The 16905-nt window shown below is 29.7% G+C and overlaps 1 protein-coding gene across 4 annotated transcripts in view; it reads right to left on the bottom strand.

The window, feature by feature from the left end:
* The window catches only part of LOC113398477 (uncharacterized protein), a 99355-nt gene that overhangs the window by 70280 nt on the left and 12170 nt on the right, over positions 1-16905 (bottom strand). For 2 of the 4 annotated variants that reach the window (XM_064216477.1, XM_064216479.1), the window contains exons 2-4: positions 11111-11166; positions 10910-10991; positions 9260-9355 (exon numbers count right to left, since the gene is read on the bottom strand). In XM_064216477.1, coding sequence (XP_064072547.1) covers positions 9260-9347 — 88 coding nt within the window. In that variant the 5' untranslated portion in view covers positions 9348-9355; positions 10910-10991; positions 11111-11166. The remainder of the gene's footprint in view (positions 1-9259; positions 9356-10909; positions 10992-11110; positions 11167-16905) is intronic. The other 2 variants (XM_064216476.1, XM_064216478.1) reach the window with 1 other exon arrangement.

The following is a 16905-nucleotide window of genomic DNA, read 5'->3' as shown; positions in this document are numbered from 1 at the left end:
AATGTTAATTATACTATATTTATGTTGCTCTCCTTTTATCATTCATTTGATAGAGTCATTGGACTTCCTTGGTGATTGATATGAACAAAGACTCGACAAAAATTACCTCGGAAACTGATAGGAACCCGTGAAAAGCAGCACGTTTTTTCTTTCTTTTTCATTATCTCTTCATGGAAATGACAGTTTGGTTTTCAATTTTAAAAATGAAGAAGCTCGGAGATAATTACAGTACTAGAAAAATATATACAAATAAATCTTTTAATGAGAAACGAAATTATTCAATCGTGTCTTAATGGTCTATACTATAAACAGATAAAATTATTGTAAATATGGAATGGAATTGTAATTTGGTAATTTCCGAAGCGAATGCGAATTAAATTTTATTTAAATTTTCACGATTATTTAAAAAGAGTGAGAGATTATTTAGTAAGGCTACATTATATTCAAATATACGAAATGTTGACTTATATATGTCACCGGAAAATTGTAACTACCGTTAGATTATAATCTATCTCGCGAGATTGTGAACTGTCGAAAGATTGTGAACCGCAACATACTGCTTACATTTTAACGCGTTACTTTTCGGTAGATTATAATCTACCGAAGCTAATTAAAGTTAAATTATAAACACTATCTACTATAAAAAAACACTATCTACTATAAAAAAACACTATCTACAATATACCTACAACAACAAAAAAAACTAAAATATATCATAAACTATCGAAATTTTTGACGTTTTATTTTGAGTTAAATCACCGTTGACAATATTTAGGCAGTTTACAATTTCGCGATATAGATAACAATCTAACGGTATTTACAATTCTACGGTGATATATATAAATATACATTAATGTTTTTTAATCTAATATTGTAGAGCTTAAAATGAACTGTAAAAAGCTAATACGGTTAATTCGTATATTGATTAAATGTATATTTAAAAATCATCTTAATATATAATACGGACAGGACCACGTCGGTCGGGTTTTTCTATTTTCAAATAAAATACCTAACTTTGACATCAAGAGATTTATTGTTTCATTACAAACAAATCTACAGCGTGTCAAGTATTGCCGAGACGCGTGTTATTGCTTTTATTCTATCATGCGAAAGTGGTGCACATGCCTGTTGCGCAGTCCGGGCCGGGTCTAGTGGCATCTTGAAGGTCACCGGTCTCGATTTTCAGCAATTAAACCACAGACTCACAGTTCACCTGCTTACAAATCGCTCCTGTGCTTTTACTTAAGATATTTTATTATTAAAACATTTAAAGTTATATTATAAATGCGAAAGAAACCCTTTTTGTTGCTAAATCAAAACAAAATATACTTTATTCAAGCAGGCTTTTACAAGCACTTTTGAATCGTCATTTAACAAACTATGTTAAGTGAAGCTACCACCGGTTCGGAATGTAGAATTCTACCCAGAAGAACCGGCAAGAAACTCAGTAGTTACACTTTTTCAACATCTAAAAATACAGTCATGTTAGTTAAATACAATTATATATGTATGTAATATATCCTGCCTGGAAGTCAACAAGCTCTTTTACAAATCACTGAATCGAAATAGATGAAATTTGATATGAAGCAAGGTTTTTACTCCTAACACATGACGACCAAACCCTGAAACGCAAGCAAAGCCGTGGGCGACAACTATTTCATTATATAGGCAAAAACAAAACAGTTCATAGTTTTCCCTTCTGTTTGTCGGCCGATTTTCAGTTTTTTTTTTTTTTAGATTATTTTCTTATCAATCCATATCTGCTTATTAAGAGTAAAATTATGTTTGAAACCAAGCAAAAAATCATATGTATAATCTATCCTCATATCAATAATTATTGCGGTCGACTTTCGATAACTGAGCAAACACTGGTTATTATAAATCGACCTGAAATAGCAATTTTCATTTAGAGAAAATTATAAGTTTCTACTATATAATATATCTAAATATCAAATTAACATGAAAGAGAATTTTATGTTCAATAAAAATAATATCTCCTTTGACTGAAGTTTAAAGCTCCTCTGAAAACATCTCAGCGATTTCAATTACAAATAATTTGTTCGGTTTCTCTGCATATAAGTAGTTTATATCAGGCTTTTACGTTTAAATTTTATTAAATAAATATAAATAAGGGTCTATAAATTTTCCACTGATACACTAAGTATTTCTCTTCTCTTATGGAAAATGTTTAGAGGTTTTTCCATCAGGCTACGCTGTGTATACACATGGCATAGTTTCATATTGTGACACTTGTAAGATGTTTTGTGACACTTGCAATACATTTTTTTATGTCGTATTTGGACTTGAATATGGGCTACCAGATGACAACTGGTCTCCATTTTCCCTTTGACATCGATTCTGTAACAAAATATTAACCATTCCTTACAATACCAATGCACCACCAACCTTTGGATTAAGGTGATATCCTGATCACCTGTGCCTGTGGTTACACTGGCTTACTCACCGTTTAAACCAGTGAACAATAACAGTATAGCTGTTTGGCGGTAGATATATGATGATTGAGAGGTAACTACCCAGATGGAATTACAAAAAAGTCCTACCATCAAGAAGAACTTGGATTTAAACCTGCTATCTTCGGTTAATAATCACATGTTTTATAGTCTTTTGAGCTTTTGAAATATTGTTGAATAAAGTGTTGTTTATTTTTTAATTTTAATATAACTCTTTTATACGCATATTTTATTTTTCATTCCATGCTATACAGTGATTCAAATAACGCTACGAGTTGAATCGTACGAGAAGGTTAGAAATTCAAGTTCTCGGTAAATATTGAGATCTTAGAGATGCATCTTCGATCTGAAATTCAATTCCACAAATCTAAGTTTAGATACAGGTCATCTATATATATTTATATAAAATTATATTATAAATAATTCCAACAAGTTCGTTTGGTCACGTTAATTGTAGGGTTCTGTATATTATTTATATATTATACATTCGTTCGCTTTATACTAATTATCCACTAGACGTGCCATAGTATTTATGAATACCGTTTATAAGTAAGATTTTTATATACAGTTAACTTCTAATATATATAAGTAAGCTACGGTCTTATTAAATCATAATTTTAAACTCTATGTATTCTATAAGTTCAAATAAAATAGGAGCTATTTTATTTGAACCATCATTATTTTCTTAGTTCTCCTTTTTCAAGATAATAAATAACATGTAATTTCTTATCGTAATGAAACTCATATTTCTTAATAAATCCCACTGATTTTCTTTCATTCGTTCTTCTCAGGTATCTATTTCCGAACCGATGGTAGATTGTGAACAACCAATAAGCAAGTTTTACGCTTCTATATTGAATGTTTGATTTTTTCTTTGACTTTTTTGACAATAATAGGAGGGCAGTGGAATCCACGCCGGATGCTAGTTGCCTGCGTCACCGGTCATCATATAACTTGTGTTTTTTGACCATATTTTTGTTCAAATCAAATTTTAAACTACATTAAAATTCCACGAACTTTTAGATTCCAAAGCTATGCATTGATAGTGAAACAATTAAAACATTGCCTACCATATAAAAATTATAACTATATAATAACATATAGTTCTATATTGCTTATTAAAATAATTGAAATATATTCCATGATGTTTTATATATGGAGGTTATTATTAAATTGTGTTGCCATATATGAGACGATTTCCCCGATTTGGTTAAAATTTGGAGTCTTCTTTGGAAGCTTCCTGGGAGTTTAGCAATACCGAACAGGTTATAAAAACTAATTATAGATCAATTTTAGCCCAAAATAATGAATTTAATTTAATGGATTAAATTAATTGTTAGCTATCATTATTTAATTTAACAAAAAAAAACATTAATAACATACGGTTAAATTAATTCAACAAAGCATCTTTACAATTTTCATTATCTATGTAATCTTGTGTAGAATAAAATGTAAAATATAATATACGGCACATGTAAAGCAACGGAATTTTGTTACGGAATCTATGCGTATAAAACTAACATCTCGACCTAGTTATTAATAAACTAAAAAAATACAACGCAATAATGCGTTATAACAAAGCGGTTTTCAACTTCATAGCATAACAGGTCCTTTGTGGCATACTGCGTGCTGAAGAACAATACATACCTCGATACTTATGTAGTTATAACTATGACCGCAACTTTGTTCCCGTGAACTTTGTATATGGAATAGTTTACAGAGTCTGTAAAATCCTTTATTTATTTTAGTGAAATTATTTAGTTTTATTCTCAATACCGGTTTTAACCGGTTAAAATAGAATTACAACTCTATAACAATTAAAAGTAGAAATCGATTTAAAACTGTCGATTCTGCTAATAGTTTATAAATATGAAAAATGAATGACGGGTGAGTAACATAATATTAACATTTTAATAAAGATCATTACTATATTTTTAATTTTCATGATTGACAATGTCAGAATGATACGGAGGGCCTTTCCTTCTAATATATAATGATTATGATACGTTATTGATTCCATTCCGACCTTCGACTATTCCTCGCAAAAATAAAACCGAGACTAATCGTAACTATGGGCCAATTCTAATCATATACATATATCAATGATACGATCCGGATTATATTCCGGTCCAACTTCAACCGAACTGTAACTGGATCATTATGTTCGTAGATTAGGAAAAGGAAAATGGCTGAACAGCAACGATTACGTTTCGATTCGATTGCGATCGAGTGACAGACATTTGACAGTTGACATTTGCTAATAGAATTGGCGCCCTGGATTAAAACTTCTCATAGATGATAAATCTATATTTAATTAAACACAAACACAAAAGTGGTTTTATGAGGCTACTATAAAGAATACTTTGCTTTTGATTTTATTTTTGAGTGCATTTGTAAATGGTCGGTGGCAACAACGCTTTTATTTCTAACTTCTCTGACAGTCTATTTTATACAGTTTTATAAAAAAAAAAATCTGTAAATCAGATCTAATATTATACACATTTTTTACAGACTTTATACTTAGAATTTGAATAATTATAATTTAACATTTACCAGTAAACAATGAAATTTATTTAGCGCAACAGATTATAAAATATGTCTTAACAGCAGCCAATTACGTCACTTACGACATAATAATATAATATATATTCTAAATCGTAACTAGCAACTACTCGTAGCTTCACTTTTAATATTTTAGTAGAATGTTCTTCTCTAAAAATCTAGTCGTATACATTTTTATTTGATTTTTGAATTGTTCATTAACTACTAATTATGATTGTGACATATATAGGTTACTAGTCGCCGGCCACGGCTCCGATCGCTTTTCAGTGATTGGTCATTAGATGTTAGCTATAAAAATTATCCTTCTAAGCGTTCAAGTTTGTATCGTGCCAAATTAAATTAAATTCGATTCAATGGCTTGGCTGTGAAAGGGTTACAGAAAGACTTACTTTCGCACTTATAACTTTAGTATGGACGTTTTATTGTAATTAGCACAATAATTTGTTCGATAATTGTTTTTTAATTTGTAATCATTTTAAATATCTGAGTTAGGTTCTAAGTTCGACATTCAAAATAGAATAGACATCACTGTAGTCAATTCTAACGACAGAAAAAGTAAAGGTTATTTATGGTATTCACTATTCGTGGATTCGTGATTTCATTTCGAATATCGTAGATGTTAAATCGAACATTGAAAGTAAAATTCGACTGGGTATAAGTTGAATATTGTTCTATTAGAAATAAATATAGACGAATGAGGTGTGAATCAGCAGTGATAACAAAAATACATCAGCAAATCGCATGGGAAATGTAAATCTAAGGTTTGTTTATTTTTATTCCTTTTCCTATTGGAGTGTATTATAGTTGAGCTTGTCTCTTATAAATAAATTTGTAGAATCCATAAAGAAAATGTATCCCAAGTCATCAAAGTGAACATAAACCATCTATTTCAATACAGCCTCCCCGCGTTGCAATATAAAGTAGCGCATAAAATGTACAAGAAAAAGTATCTCTTCACGCAAAACCATAAAACATCATTAGACGTTTTCATACCCTTACCGAGGTTCTTACTCGAATTTACAATCTGAACCCTTATTGATCGATGCCTGACGCTAGAATGGGATAGAAGATATTTTACTAGTGTACTAGACAAGGACGAGACACTCAGGATAGAGGTCCCTAAGTGGGTATCTGTGTCTCGTTTGTGGACTCCACTTAAGTGCTCATATGTTGCTTTAATACGGGTAATTGGTCTAACAATATTTACAATAACAGAACATGAATATTCCATGGAACATAATATTATCATTATAACTGCTTATATAATCTTTAAGACGATAAATAACAAGCCGAGATTAATACATGAATACACATTAACCGCCATTGTTAATTCCATATTTTGAAACACATACAATCCCGAGTACTGCGAGTATATTCAACTTATAGCCTATTCCGATGGAAGTAGGAAAAAAGATAAACAAACTTTAGATTTACGTATTGCATGCGATTTGCTAATAGCTCAGCTATATTGTGCACTACTGAGAGTTTATGATTAATATATCTTTATTTATAATACAACACTATTACACTTAATTACGTATTTAACCTTTAATTTTCCGATAACAGTTTCGCCGACGTTAAAAACGCTATAGATAGATCAAAATAATGTACTACAGTATTGTACAGTTTATTTTTACGAGAAATACAGCATTAATCTTTATCCAATTAAATACCTCAAAATTATTCTGAATTTAATATAGATTAATATGGCCCTTACAACATGTAATTTAAATGAATATTTTCGAAGATATTACAGATCTAAAACGCAAGGTCATAGCGGTTTGCATTGTCTAACGACTAAAAAACTGTGAACGTTGTAAGACATTCTATAGTATATTTAGTATCATCATTGCACCCGTGCGAAGCCGGGGCGGGTCGCTAGTTAAAAGATAAAAATATATTGAAAATTTCTATTAAGTCCTTACCACATAAAAACCTTTAATATTTTTTGTATATATACTAAATTTAATGCTCAAAGTTATAAATTAAGTTCGAAAATAGTGAATTGTATGAATGCGGGCAGTAATACTTCTTGGAATAAGACTTCTTAGTCCAGAACTGTCATTAAACATTGCAACCTCTTAAGTACCGTGAAATGGCTTGACTTCGCTATTAAATGCAGACTTCATATGAAATACTGCTTTAAGAATAAGTATATGAAAAATTGGAATAGTTTTATTGCAATTAACGAAAGACGGAATCATAAACATAAATATCGTACAAATTCAAAGACAACGCGTTTGTGGAAACGAAATAATTAATATTAAATCCTTTTAAAAACAATGTAAATATATAAAGGAACTACAGCTCGATAATGTTTTCCTTTCGGGGTTATTATTATTATTATCAAGAATATGTTTTTTGATTTCAATACTTCATTATTTCAGAAATATATTTAATTGTTTTCAATTTTACACTTTTATTGTATCTTTTATTATTTAACATTTAGTCTAATCAGTTATATAATATATTATTAATATGTAACCTGTTTACCTATAAAAGTTATGTATTATATTGAATTATTTATGTCATTATTACGATTATTATTATTTTATTAGATTTTATGCTATATATTAAAAGTATTTGAAAATAAGATCTTAGTTGGTCGTAATTAGGACATTATTATTATAATCATACCTACTCGAGCGCCTTTTTTCTGTGTCTTTTAGAGATTACAAATAAATACACAACTAAAATCATAAGTTGCTAAGTTGACACAACTATTAGAATCAATTAATTATACTTTATGGTTATATTACGATCATAGATATTGCGACGCACATCAGTTAAATACCTATTAAAAGCCATTGGTAAACTCTTAAATGTCTTATAATAAAATTACTATTAAGGTATTGTGCAATTTTATTTGTATCTCCTTTTCTGCTCGACCAACATAACTAGAGTTCATATTTTGTTAAAATGAAATTGAATAACCAATGAAATGAAAATATTCAAAATGATTAGTGCGGATGTATATTACAGATGATTACCGATAAAAGTCTAATTGTTTAAAATCAGTGACCGAAAATTCATTTCGTTTTGGTCGCAATTTGTCGCAAATTATCTACTTTTGAATAGAAATCCTATAGATTTGTCCTATATATACCATGTCATATTGAATCTACATAATTCTAGTAATAACATAATGATGACGTCACAATATATCGTATAGTTCATATATAACTAGACGAAGAGATATATAAAAAAATAGATAAATAGAGAAAACATTCAAAAATTTCATTTAAATCGCAAATTCAGATGATCATGTCTAACGTTTCGTTGGTATACAGATAAGAAATACTAACCGTACATTTAACTGGTTGTAAAGCAGAAGTAATTTTATAGGGAATTATAAAAAAAAACTTATAAACTAAAGATCTCACCCGCCGAATTCGTCAAAGCGGAGGTGTCTCACATACTTTAGTGTTTACTTCACCCTCATAAACCGATGAATCAGCAATATGAGTGAAACGAAAGAGATCAAACGGTTCTAAAATTCTAAGACTCCGAATTTAAATTCAGGGCTTCAGGTCAAATTAAACAGTTAGTGTTTTATTTTATACTTATACCATAATTAGGAAATTCTATTTTTTGGTTTGTCTTCTACTCCGCAAGACGTCGTGAATCTTTACATTTAAATACTTTCTAGACCGTAGAGTGACAAGCTATATTTTATTGATAAAAATGTACGCTTTAAACAAGAGGCGTATTATTTAATTGATAATGATAACTTGACCCAAAGCAGACCGAAGAAGGTAAGAATGCCAACGAGTGTGTCATAAACACGTAGGTTCTACAGTGCACAAATTCACTGCACGGTATTTACAAATTCTGACAAATAATTAATTGCATCTCCGCATAATGAGTTCGCTGAGTGTCATTAAACACTGTAGAGTCTTGAATTCCAACGAATAACAATATTCAATTCATACTGGCCACTATTGTAATACTAATTGGTGAACATGCCTTGCTAATTTTATTGATGTTAAATAAGTAATTGAAATTTATTCAATTTTGTTTTATTTTAAATACAATGTACATACTGAAATAATTAAAAATAAATACAACATAATGAATTCATACATATCAGGGAATTTATACATTATATATGTATAGACAATACTTTTAATTTATAAAATATTATGTTGTCAATATTAAAATCTATTAAATTGAAATAATAAAATAAAATAATTGAAATACCATAATATGAAGAATATATTACTTACCGCTTGTGACCTGAAGAGTAGTGGCGAGGAGACATAGCACCGACAGCGACAGGTATCCGAGCGAGTTGAGCCAATGTGCCGCGGCCATACTGTATCCTGTTAAAACAATATTTTGTATTATCAAAATTTACTGGTTTACGTGAAAAAACATTAATTTTATAAATCAGCGCCATCTAGTAGGTGGTGCAAGAACTTGATAACCAATGTTTATTCCAACCGTTACGAGATGGTTCCCGCGAAAACTCATAGATGGCGCTATTTGAAAATGTTAAAAGTTATTGCAATTAAAAAAATTAATTTTTCCCGTTTATAAGTAAAAGTAGTAATATAGAATTTCATGCCAGATGGATTTCATTTAAAATACAACTTTCTTATAATTGCCATAAACCAAAATACGCTATGAGATACCTATATCAAGATAGAGATAAAACAATTTACTTAGTATTTTATAACCTAACCCAACATTACAAAATTTTATAAAGTTTAATTGCACGCAATAAAAAAAGCAAAACGAGAAACTGTTAACCTAAAAACATGATTTAAAATCCTGTAAGTAAGCAAGCTTTTGCATAAGTGTACCCTCAGCCCCTCAGAGCAGCGCGACGGAACTACTTCGGTAATCCTGCCTCTACTTATAATCTACATAATATGTCTGTGTCATCTGAGATTGTCTCTCCGGTAATTTAAATGTATTTTGCATACTGTATAAATAGAAAAAAAAATAGAAATATCGCAAGAACAAATACTAACAAAACTTTTTTTTTTAATTTATATTACGACTGGCATATGAATCATGAGTGGTCATGACTGTTCATACACATAGACGCTAAGAAATATTAACGATTCCATACATCGTCATTCACCATAAAGTTTGGGAAGATGTTACGACCCTTTCCTTTTTAATATATTATATACATCCTCCACGAGTGACAAGAGTTCGTTCAAGTGTATCGGATTTGCGATTCAGAGATGTAATGCTGCTAGAATTCTGCACACGACGCGCTCGTTATTTGTACTGTAGCTAATTTTAATTCGTAGATATATATTTATTCATATAATTAATGTAAATAATTCTTATATAATAAAAAAATGATATTTTTAATATGTTTGTACATATAACAAATCATACAAAATTATATTACAATATATTATTTTTCACGGATTTGTTTTAATGTTACAATTTTTTTTTAATACTCTTTTGACATACAAAACTTAAATGTAATCACATAATCGAAACGAAATAATAAAACGAATAAAAATGTACACAATATTTTACAATTAATTAAAATATTGAAATGAAATTAGGACTCGTGTTCTTAGTTCTATAAATACGATCTTTGTCCGAAAAAATTATACATTCATTCATTCATTAATTATTCGCTACAAAATGTATGAATTAAAACACTACTGAATGTATAAAATATGTCTTTGAATGAAATGAATTGTTCCATTAAATGATGCATTCGAAATAATTTTCAATCTTTTCTTATAGAATTAAATTATAACAATAAAAATAAGGGATAAAGTTATTGATACAGGCATTCCCTTCCTTCGCGACTTTTATCACATCGTTTGAATATTTTTCGTTAAATGTGAAATCTATGAATGAATATTGTTGCTACCTATTTGAATTTATAAAAATATACATACATTAAAAATAAGCTCAGCTCTGCTTCCAAAATAGGCAAAAAGAAAATTCCATCGGAATCGGTCCATTAGGGTTTGAGCATACCTGTAACATGTAAATTAAAAAAAAAAACATTTCTTTACAAAAGTATTGCTCATACAAATTTCTTCGTCATGTCCAGTAAATAAAAAAAGACAATTGTCTTTGTTAGAGTTTAATATTACCATATCGTCAGCATGTGTGATTGCGCCGCGGCCGTCCGCTGCCCACCACGAATCACCTAAAAGTATAAAAATACATTTTGTACTCTCATTACGTAGAATATTTTTATTTGTTTATTTATTCCTATATCGGTCCGTCTCAATGTTGAATCTTACGTATAATGTGATTGACGTTCTTTAATGTGCCTTTTATGTCTTGTTTGCCAGACAGCATCACAATCAAAATGTAAGTATATTTATGTTCTAGAAAGGAATTAATTTAGAAACTACATAATATATATCAGAAACTAAATACCACACAAGCATGTCTGGAAATGTAACACCCATTTATCGGTTAATCTATCGTTGAGCAGAAGTACTTCGCAATTTTGCGTTTGAGTTTGAAGGGTGAGTAAGCGAGATAGATACCGCGCACAACCATAAGTTTAAAATAATTGCAAGTATATTATGTTTATGATCATAACGTCTTAATTCTCATAATCAGTTCTTCATTGACAGTCTAAGGAACTTATTTTACAGTGGCAATGTTGGACCTTCTTACGGGAGTTTCAACGACAACAACTTGCGTTACTCGTCGACCATGATCTGTTATAAATAATAAAAACAATACCCCGGGCATTTATTTTTACGAAGTTAAATTAAACTACAAAGCCACTCAGACTATGAATAAAAAAGCAAAACAAATTGATTTGTTTTGTGAAGTCAACTGAAGCAATGCGAATTTGTCAGTTCATTGCACCGCAGTGCGATCGACTACGTAGCGTTGCTTTGTGCTACGCCGCTACGAATATTGCGACGACGTCATTAGACTTCGTTATATCTGCATGACTATCTAACAATCAGAGGATTTAATTCTAGTAACTATTTAATAATAATATATGAAAACAATGACCTCATTTTAATATCGATACTACGTTAGTTGTCCTGTGTAACAATATACATTTTTTTATTTTGTAATTTCATATAAAAATACCGGATCCACTTTAAAAAAGCTGTACAGTTACTAAAATATACTTTATTCAATTTTATAAGTAACCTTTTTAGTCATTATTTTACAAAACTATATTAAGTGAAGCTACCAACGGTTCGGAATGTAGATTCTACCGAGAAGAACCGGCAAGAAACTCAGTTTGTCTTTTTCACTGTTATGTTAATTAAATTCAATTATATTTGTATATAATAAATATATCCTGCCTGGAAGACAACAATATTAGCTCCATCCTTTTTTATCATCTATATAATCGTGTATTGAATAATATGTTTTTTTATTAATGTATTTTATGTTTTCTAAGTATCTATATACATATATGTATTAGGTATTTAACTATATAGCCGATTGTTTATTCTTCGTTATTTAATGTTATTTATTTGAACGGTATCTTAAATCTTACAGTATTATGTAAGAAAATCGCAACTCACCGTAGAACGACATGGAAAATTATATTTTTCAAATGTATAGGAGACACATGTCAAAATTGCGTATTACACACATATATGGAATCGCACTGTTGGTACAGATGTACATATATTTTATAGTTACTCTTAGGTTGTTCTATGATCGATCCTATACGATGATAAAATGTATTTGATATTTTAAGAAATCGACTAAAATGAAAACGCTGCATTTATTTTCAGTATATTCTGCTCCGAAGCCTCGAAGCTGTCCGAAGTGCAAAATAATTAAGCAAACAATAGAAACTCAGACTCAAAATGCATCGCTTTGTGGAATAATTAATATAAATACCCCCGGGAGTAATGCGTAATCATGGCCTTATAATATCCTTGGAAATGTGGTAATTTTTGCTAACAATAAATATGGTATTATTCCATATCAATATTTTACATCCATTGCGTTTATTATCGTGATGACAGAGTGCTACACTTTTTTTATAATATACTAGTTTTCGGCCGCGGCTACGCTCGCGTTCTAGGTATTATTCACACAATATCTTTATAAATTAAAGCCTATGTGTTATTCTGATGTATAAGTGGCATTTAATTTTTTTTGCGTTGAAGAGTAACAAACATCCATACATACAAAGTTTCGCCTTTATAATATTATTAAGGATATATTCCGACAAGCAAATGGGTCACCGGGTAGGCGTTGCAAGAAATATTAAACATACCTTACATACACATATTATGGCCCTTGTGCCTGTAGTTACACTGGCTCAATACAACAGTACTAATTATTGCTGTTGTTAGAATATCTGACGTGTTGGTACTACTACCAAGTTAATATCGATGTAATGAAAGTTAACAGAACTGTTTGTAGCATCAACTTTAATGAAACAAAATTAATTCTGCTGCTTCGGTCTGGGCACAACTTGTAATGTACCTGATGATCTTTTGCACGTATTGATGGAATGTATAGTTTTTAATTTTATATATATTGTTATTATTTATTATTATTATTTGTATCCTCATAATGAATCCTCAACCAGGGCGCCATGTTCGCGTATGCGAAAAAAGCCCCGGTTAACAGAACTGTTTCAGTAAAAAAAAAAACATTAAGGGTTAAATTATTATGTTTTTATTTTCTATTATTTTTCAAGATGACTTAGACATGTATTTTTATTTTATTTTATGACTTGTATTTTCTCTTTCCATAGAAGCCATTAGCAGTGAGAACTAAGACATCTCTTAGCAAATAAACATGTATTTTATACGTAATATAGTTAAAGAGTATTATTATTATAACAACTAATGCTACGTCATTAGTTAAGTTTATTTTGTCAATCGTATCCTGCTCTTAGTGGAATGAAGAGAATAATCGGCATCACATTTAAAAACCAACCAAATGCTCAGGAAATAATCATAAGGACCTCTCTATTTGTATATACTGTGGTAATACATCTTTCGAATGAAGATAAAATCGGATTTTTGAATATATTTTTTTAAATATGTTGTAATGAGATGAAATGACCCAGAGATTACTTAAATATTATTACAATCGCTATAACATCTTGTCTTGTACATATAATTCGTTATGTTTCATACTTGTACTAAATAATCCAAAGTAAATAAAATATTGCAAATTGACATACAATTAAATAATAACAATATCAGTCTATGTAACTATATATAATACTAGCTGTGCCCGAGACTTCGTGCGCGTTTGAATGTAACAAAAAAATTATTGTAATAGCCTAAGTTACTCCTTATTACATCAGCTATCTGCCGGTGAGCGTCCCGTCAAAATCGGTCCAGCCGTTCCATAGATTAACCGGAACAAACATACAGACAAAAATTGAAACAAATGTTATTTTAGTATATGTCCCGTGTATACATACATATGCATTTAGTAAAAAGCGGTTAATTTAATATTACAAACAGACACTCCAATTTTATTATATGTAATATAGATTGGTAAAACATAAGTATAATATATTATATTATAATCGAGATAATCCTTTTCGTTTCTCATAAACTCTCCCACGATCATTTTATAAATATTAAATCTAGTCACACGGTCTCTCTCTAATCCAGTACGATAATACATACATGTATATACATAGCATATTGTGACTAGATGCATCAGCTGTTAAACTCAGGCTGTACGGTTGCGAGGTTATTCAGCGGACAAAAGCCACTCAGTTCCTACTGCATCGCTATTGAGCACAATTAATAATAAACCAAGGACAATGTGGAATCTGTACGTTTGTTTAATATATTCTTTGTACTTTGTTAATTTTCCTTGTGGTATTTTAAAATTTCTTTAATTATCAATCTTTAGGAAATTCCTCTTTGTGTTTATGTATTTATTATTATATAATAAACTAGCGACCCGCACGGTTTCGCAGGTTGCAATTTTTAATAAAGAAAATAATATACAAATATACAAAATATAAAATATTTAAAATAATGTACACCCTTTGTCATTCAGGAATAATGTAGCTAGGTAATAGTAAAAAAAAAAATTTGATCGTTCGTTTACCCATACATAAAATGAAACAAATTTTACCTTTTATAATATGAATATAGATATAGTTAAAAGCACAATGTACGTTCGTTGGCAAACGAACAAATTATTGGCAATTTATATAAGTACATATATATCTGTGTGTAAAAAAAAATGAGTTACTGTACGGCAAAAAATATAGACATAAAACACGTTTTATAAATAAAAATAGTCGGACGCGATATTTTTTTAGAATACCTTCCGTAATATGCAGATTTCCTCATAACAATTTTTCATTCACTGTACAGGATGAATAAACACAAATTTAGCACTTGAAAAAGCGTGATGCTTCTCGAATTTAAATGAGCGTAGAGATTGCCTTTATATTATACTCGTACATGAACAAAATACTAATGATGATTACAGTCATAACCAATTTTATACTTGGTTTATTTTAAACAATTATATGCATAGTTCTTTGGACACTTTAGGATGTGTGCTAAATTCTATCACGTCAGTGCTTTGTATCATGGTGGTTTGATCTTGCGGTGAAAGTATCTATACGTAACATAATGATATAAATGGCAGCAGCAACTCGTCTGCATTTCTAAAATAAATATAACTTATAAAAACTTAACTTTTCTATCTCAATGCACAATGTACGTTCATGTACTTAATTGTGTTTGTTTTGTATTTATAAATTACGGTCGAAAAATGTATTTCAATTTATTAATTCTTATTTGTATATACTTAAGGCCGTAATGTTAATAATAAACATTAAATAATAACAATATTAGTCTATGGGTAACCCAAACGTAAGTGGAATTTACAAAGGAGTTTTAGTGTGTGAGTTAGAGTGTTTTTGTTAGTAGAAACTTTAAAATACCGCATGGAATAGGAAGGAAAATGAATACAAAAGACCAATATTATATTTATACTCGTAAGTCAATAAAATATCTCGAGCAAAACTATAATGTTCCTAGTTGTGGCGAGCAGTGTTTTTTGAAAATAAATTGATGTTTGTAATTTGTTTTAAGTAAGAACGATTACTGAAAATTTGCCTTTACAACCATTTAAATTGCGTACTTCTTAGTAAGAAGCTGAGCTTAAAAAATCTGGATCACTTAAATGTGTAAAATTTACAAGAACAGACCAAAGTGACGGTTTGAAAATTCGGCTAGGCACTATTTCCACTGGCATTGTCGAGTGAGACAGAAAGCAATCATAATAATATGTTTAAGACTCGTTTACCTCGTTTTATTTGTTAGGAATATATCATAAAAGTAGTAATTGTGTATGGAATAATTTTAATATCTTTGATAAAATCTTACATATTTAACAGAAGGCTGTTTGAGTTGGGAGCAGAACGATCATTGTGATTATAAAAAAATACTTTTTATATAATAATATTAAATAATAAATATTATCTTTTTATAAAAAGCCAAACTGCTATAACTCATTTTATGAACACCATCGAGTTTATTGGACTCAGACAAGTCAATAAGCATTGCAATAGTTCCAATCATATATTAGACCTTATTATTACGAATACTACACCAAAAGTGTATCTTTCGTGCGATCCCTTATTAATCGAAGATAAGTATCACCAAGCGCTAGAAATTGATTGTTCTAATATATTAATATCGCATCATCGCCCTTTAAAAAATATAAAATACAAATTTTATAAAGCAGATTATATTAAAATTAGGGAGTATCTGTCTAGTGTTGATTGGAATGCATTGTTCATTGATAAGTCGTGTGAGGGTTCACTTCATAGTTTTTATGAATTATTGTATGATATAAGACTTTGTCTTAACACAGGGTTTTATAGAACACATTAGTTAACGAGATAACAACACCGCTTTTAAGATTCCCTCTATCCTTGTATAATGAAGAT

This window comes from Vanessa tameamea, chromosome 12 (assembly GCF_037043105.1).
Source record: "Vanessa tameamea isolate UH-Manoa-2023 chromosome 12, ilVanTame1 primary haplotype, whole genome shotgun sequence".
Lineage (NCBI taxonomy): Eukaryota > Metazoa > Arthropoda > Insecta > Lepidoptera > Nymphalidae > Vanessa > Vanessa tameamea.
Note: the sequence above shows the minus strand (reverse complement) of the source record. Positions and strands in the feature narration are given on the sequence as shown.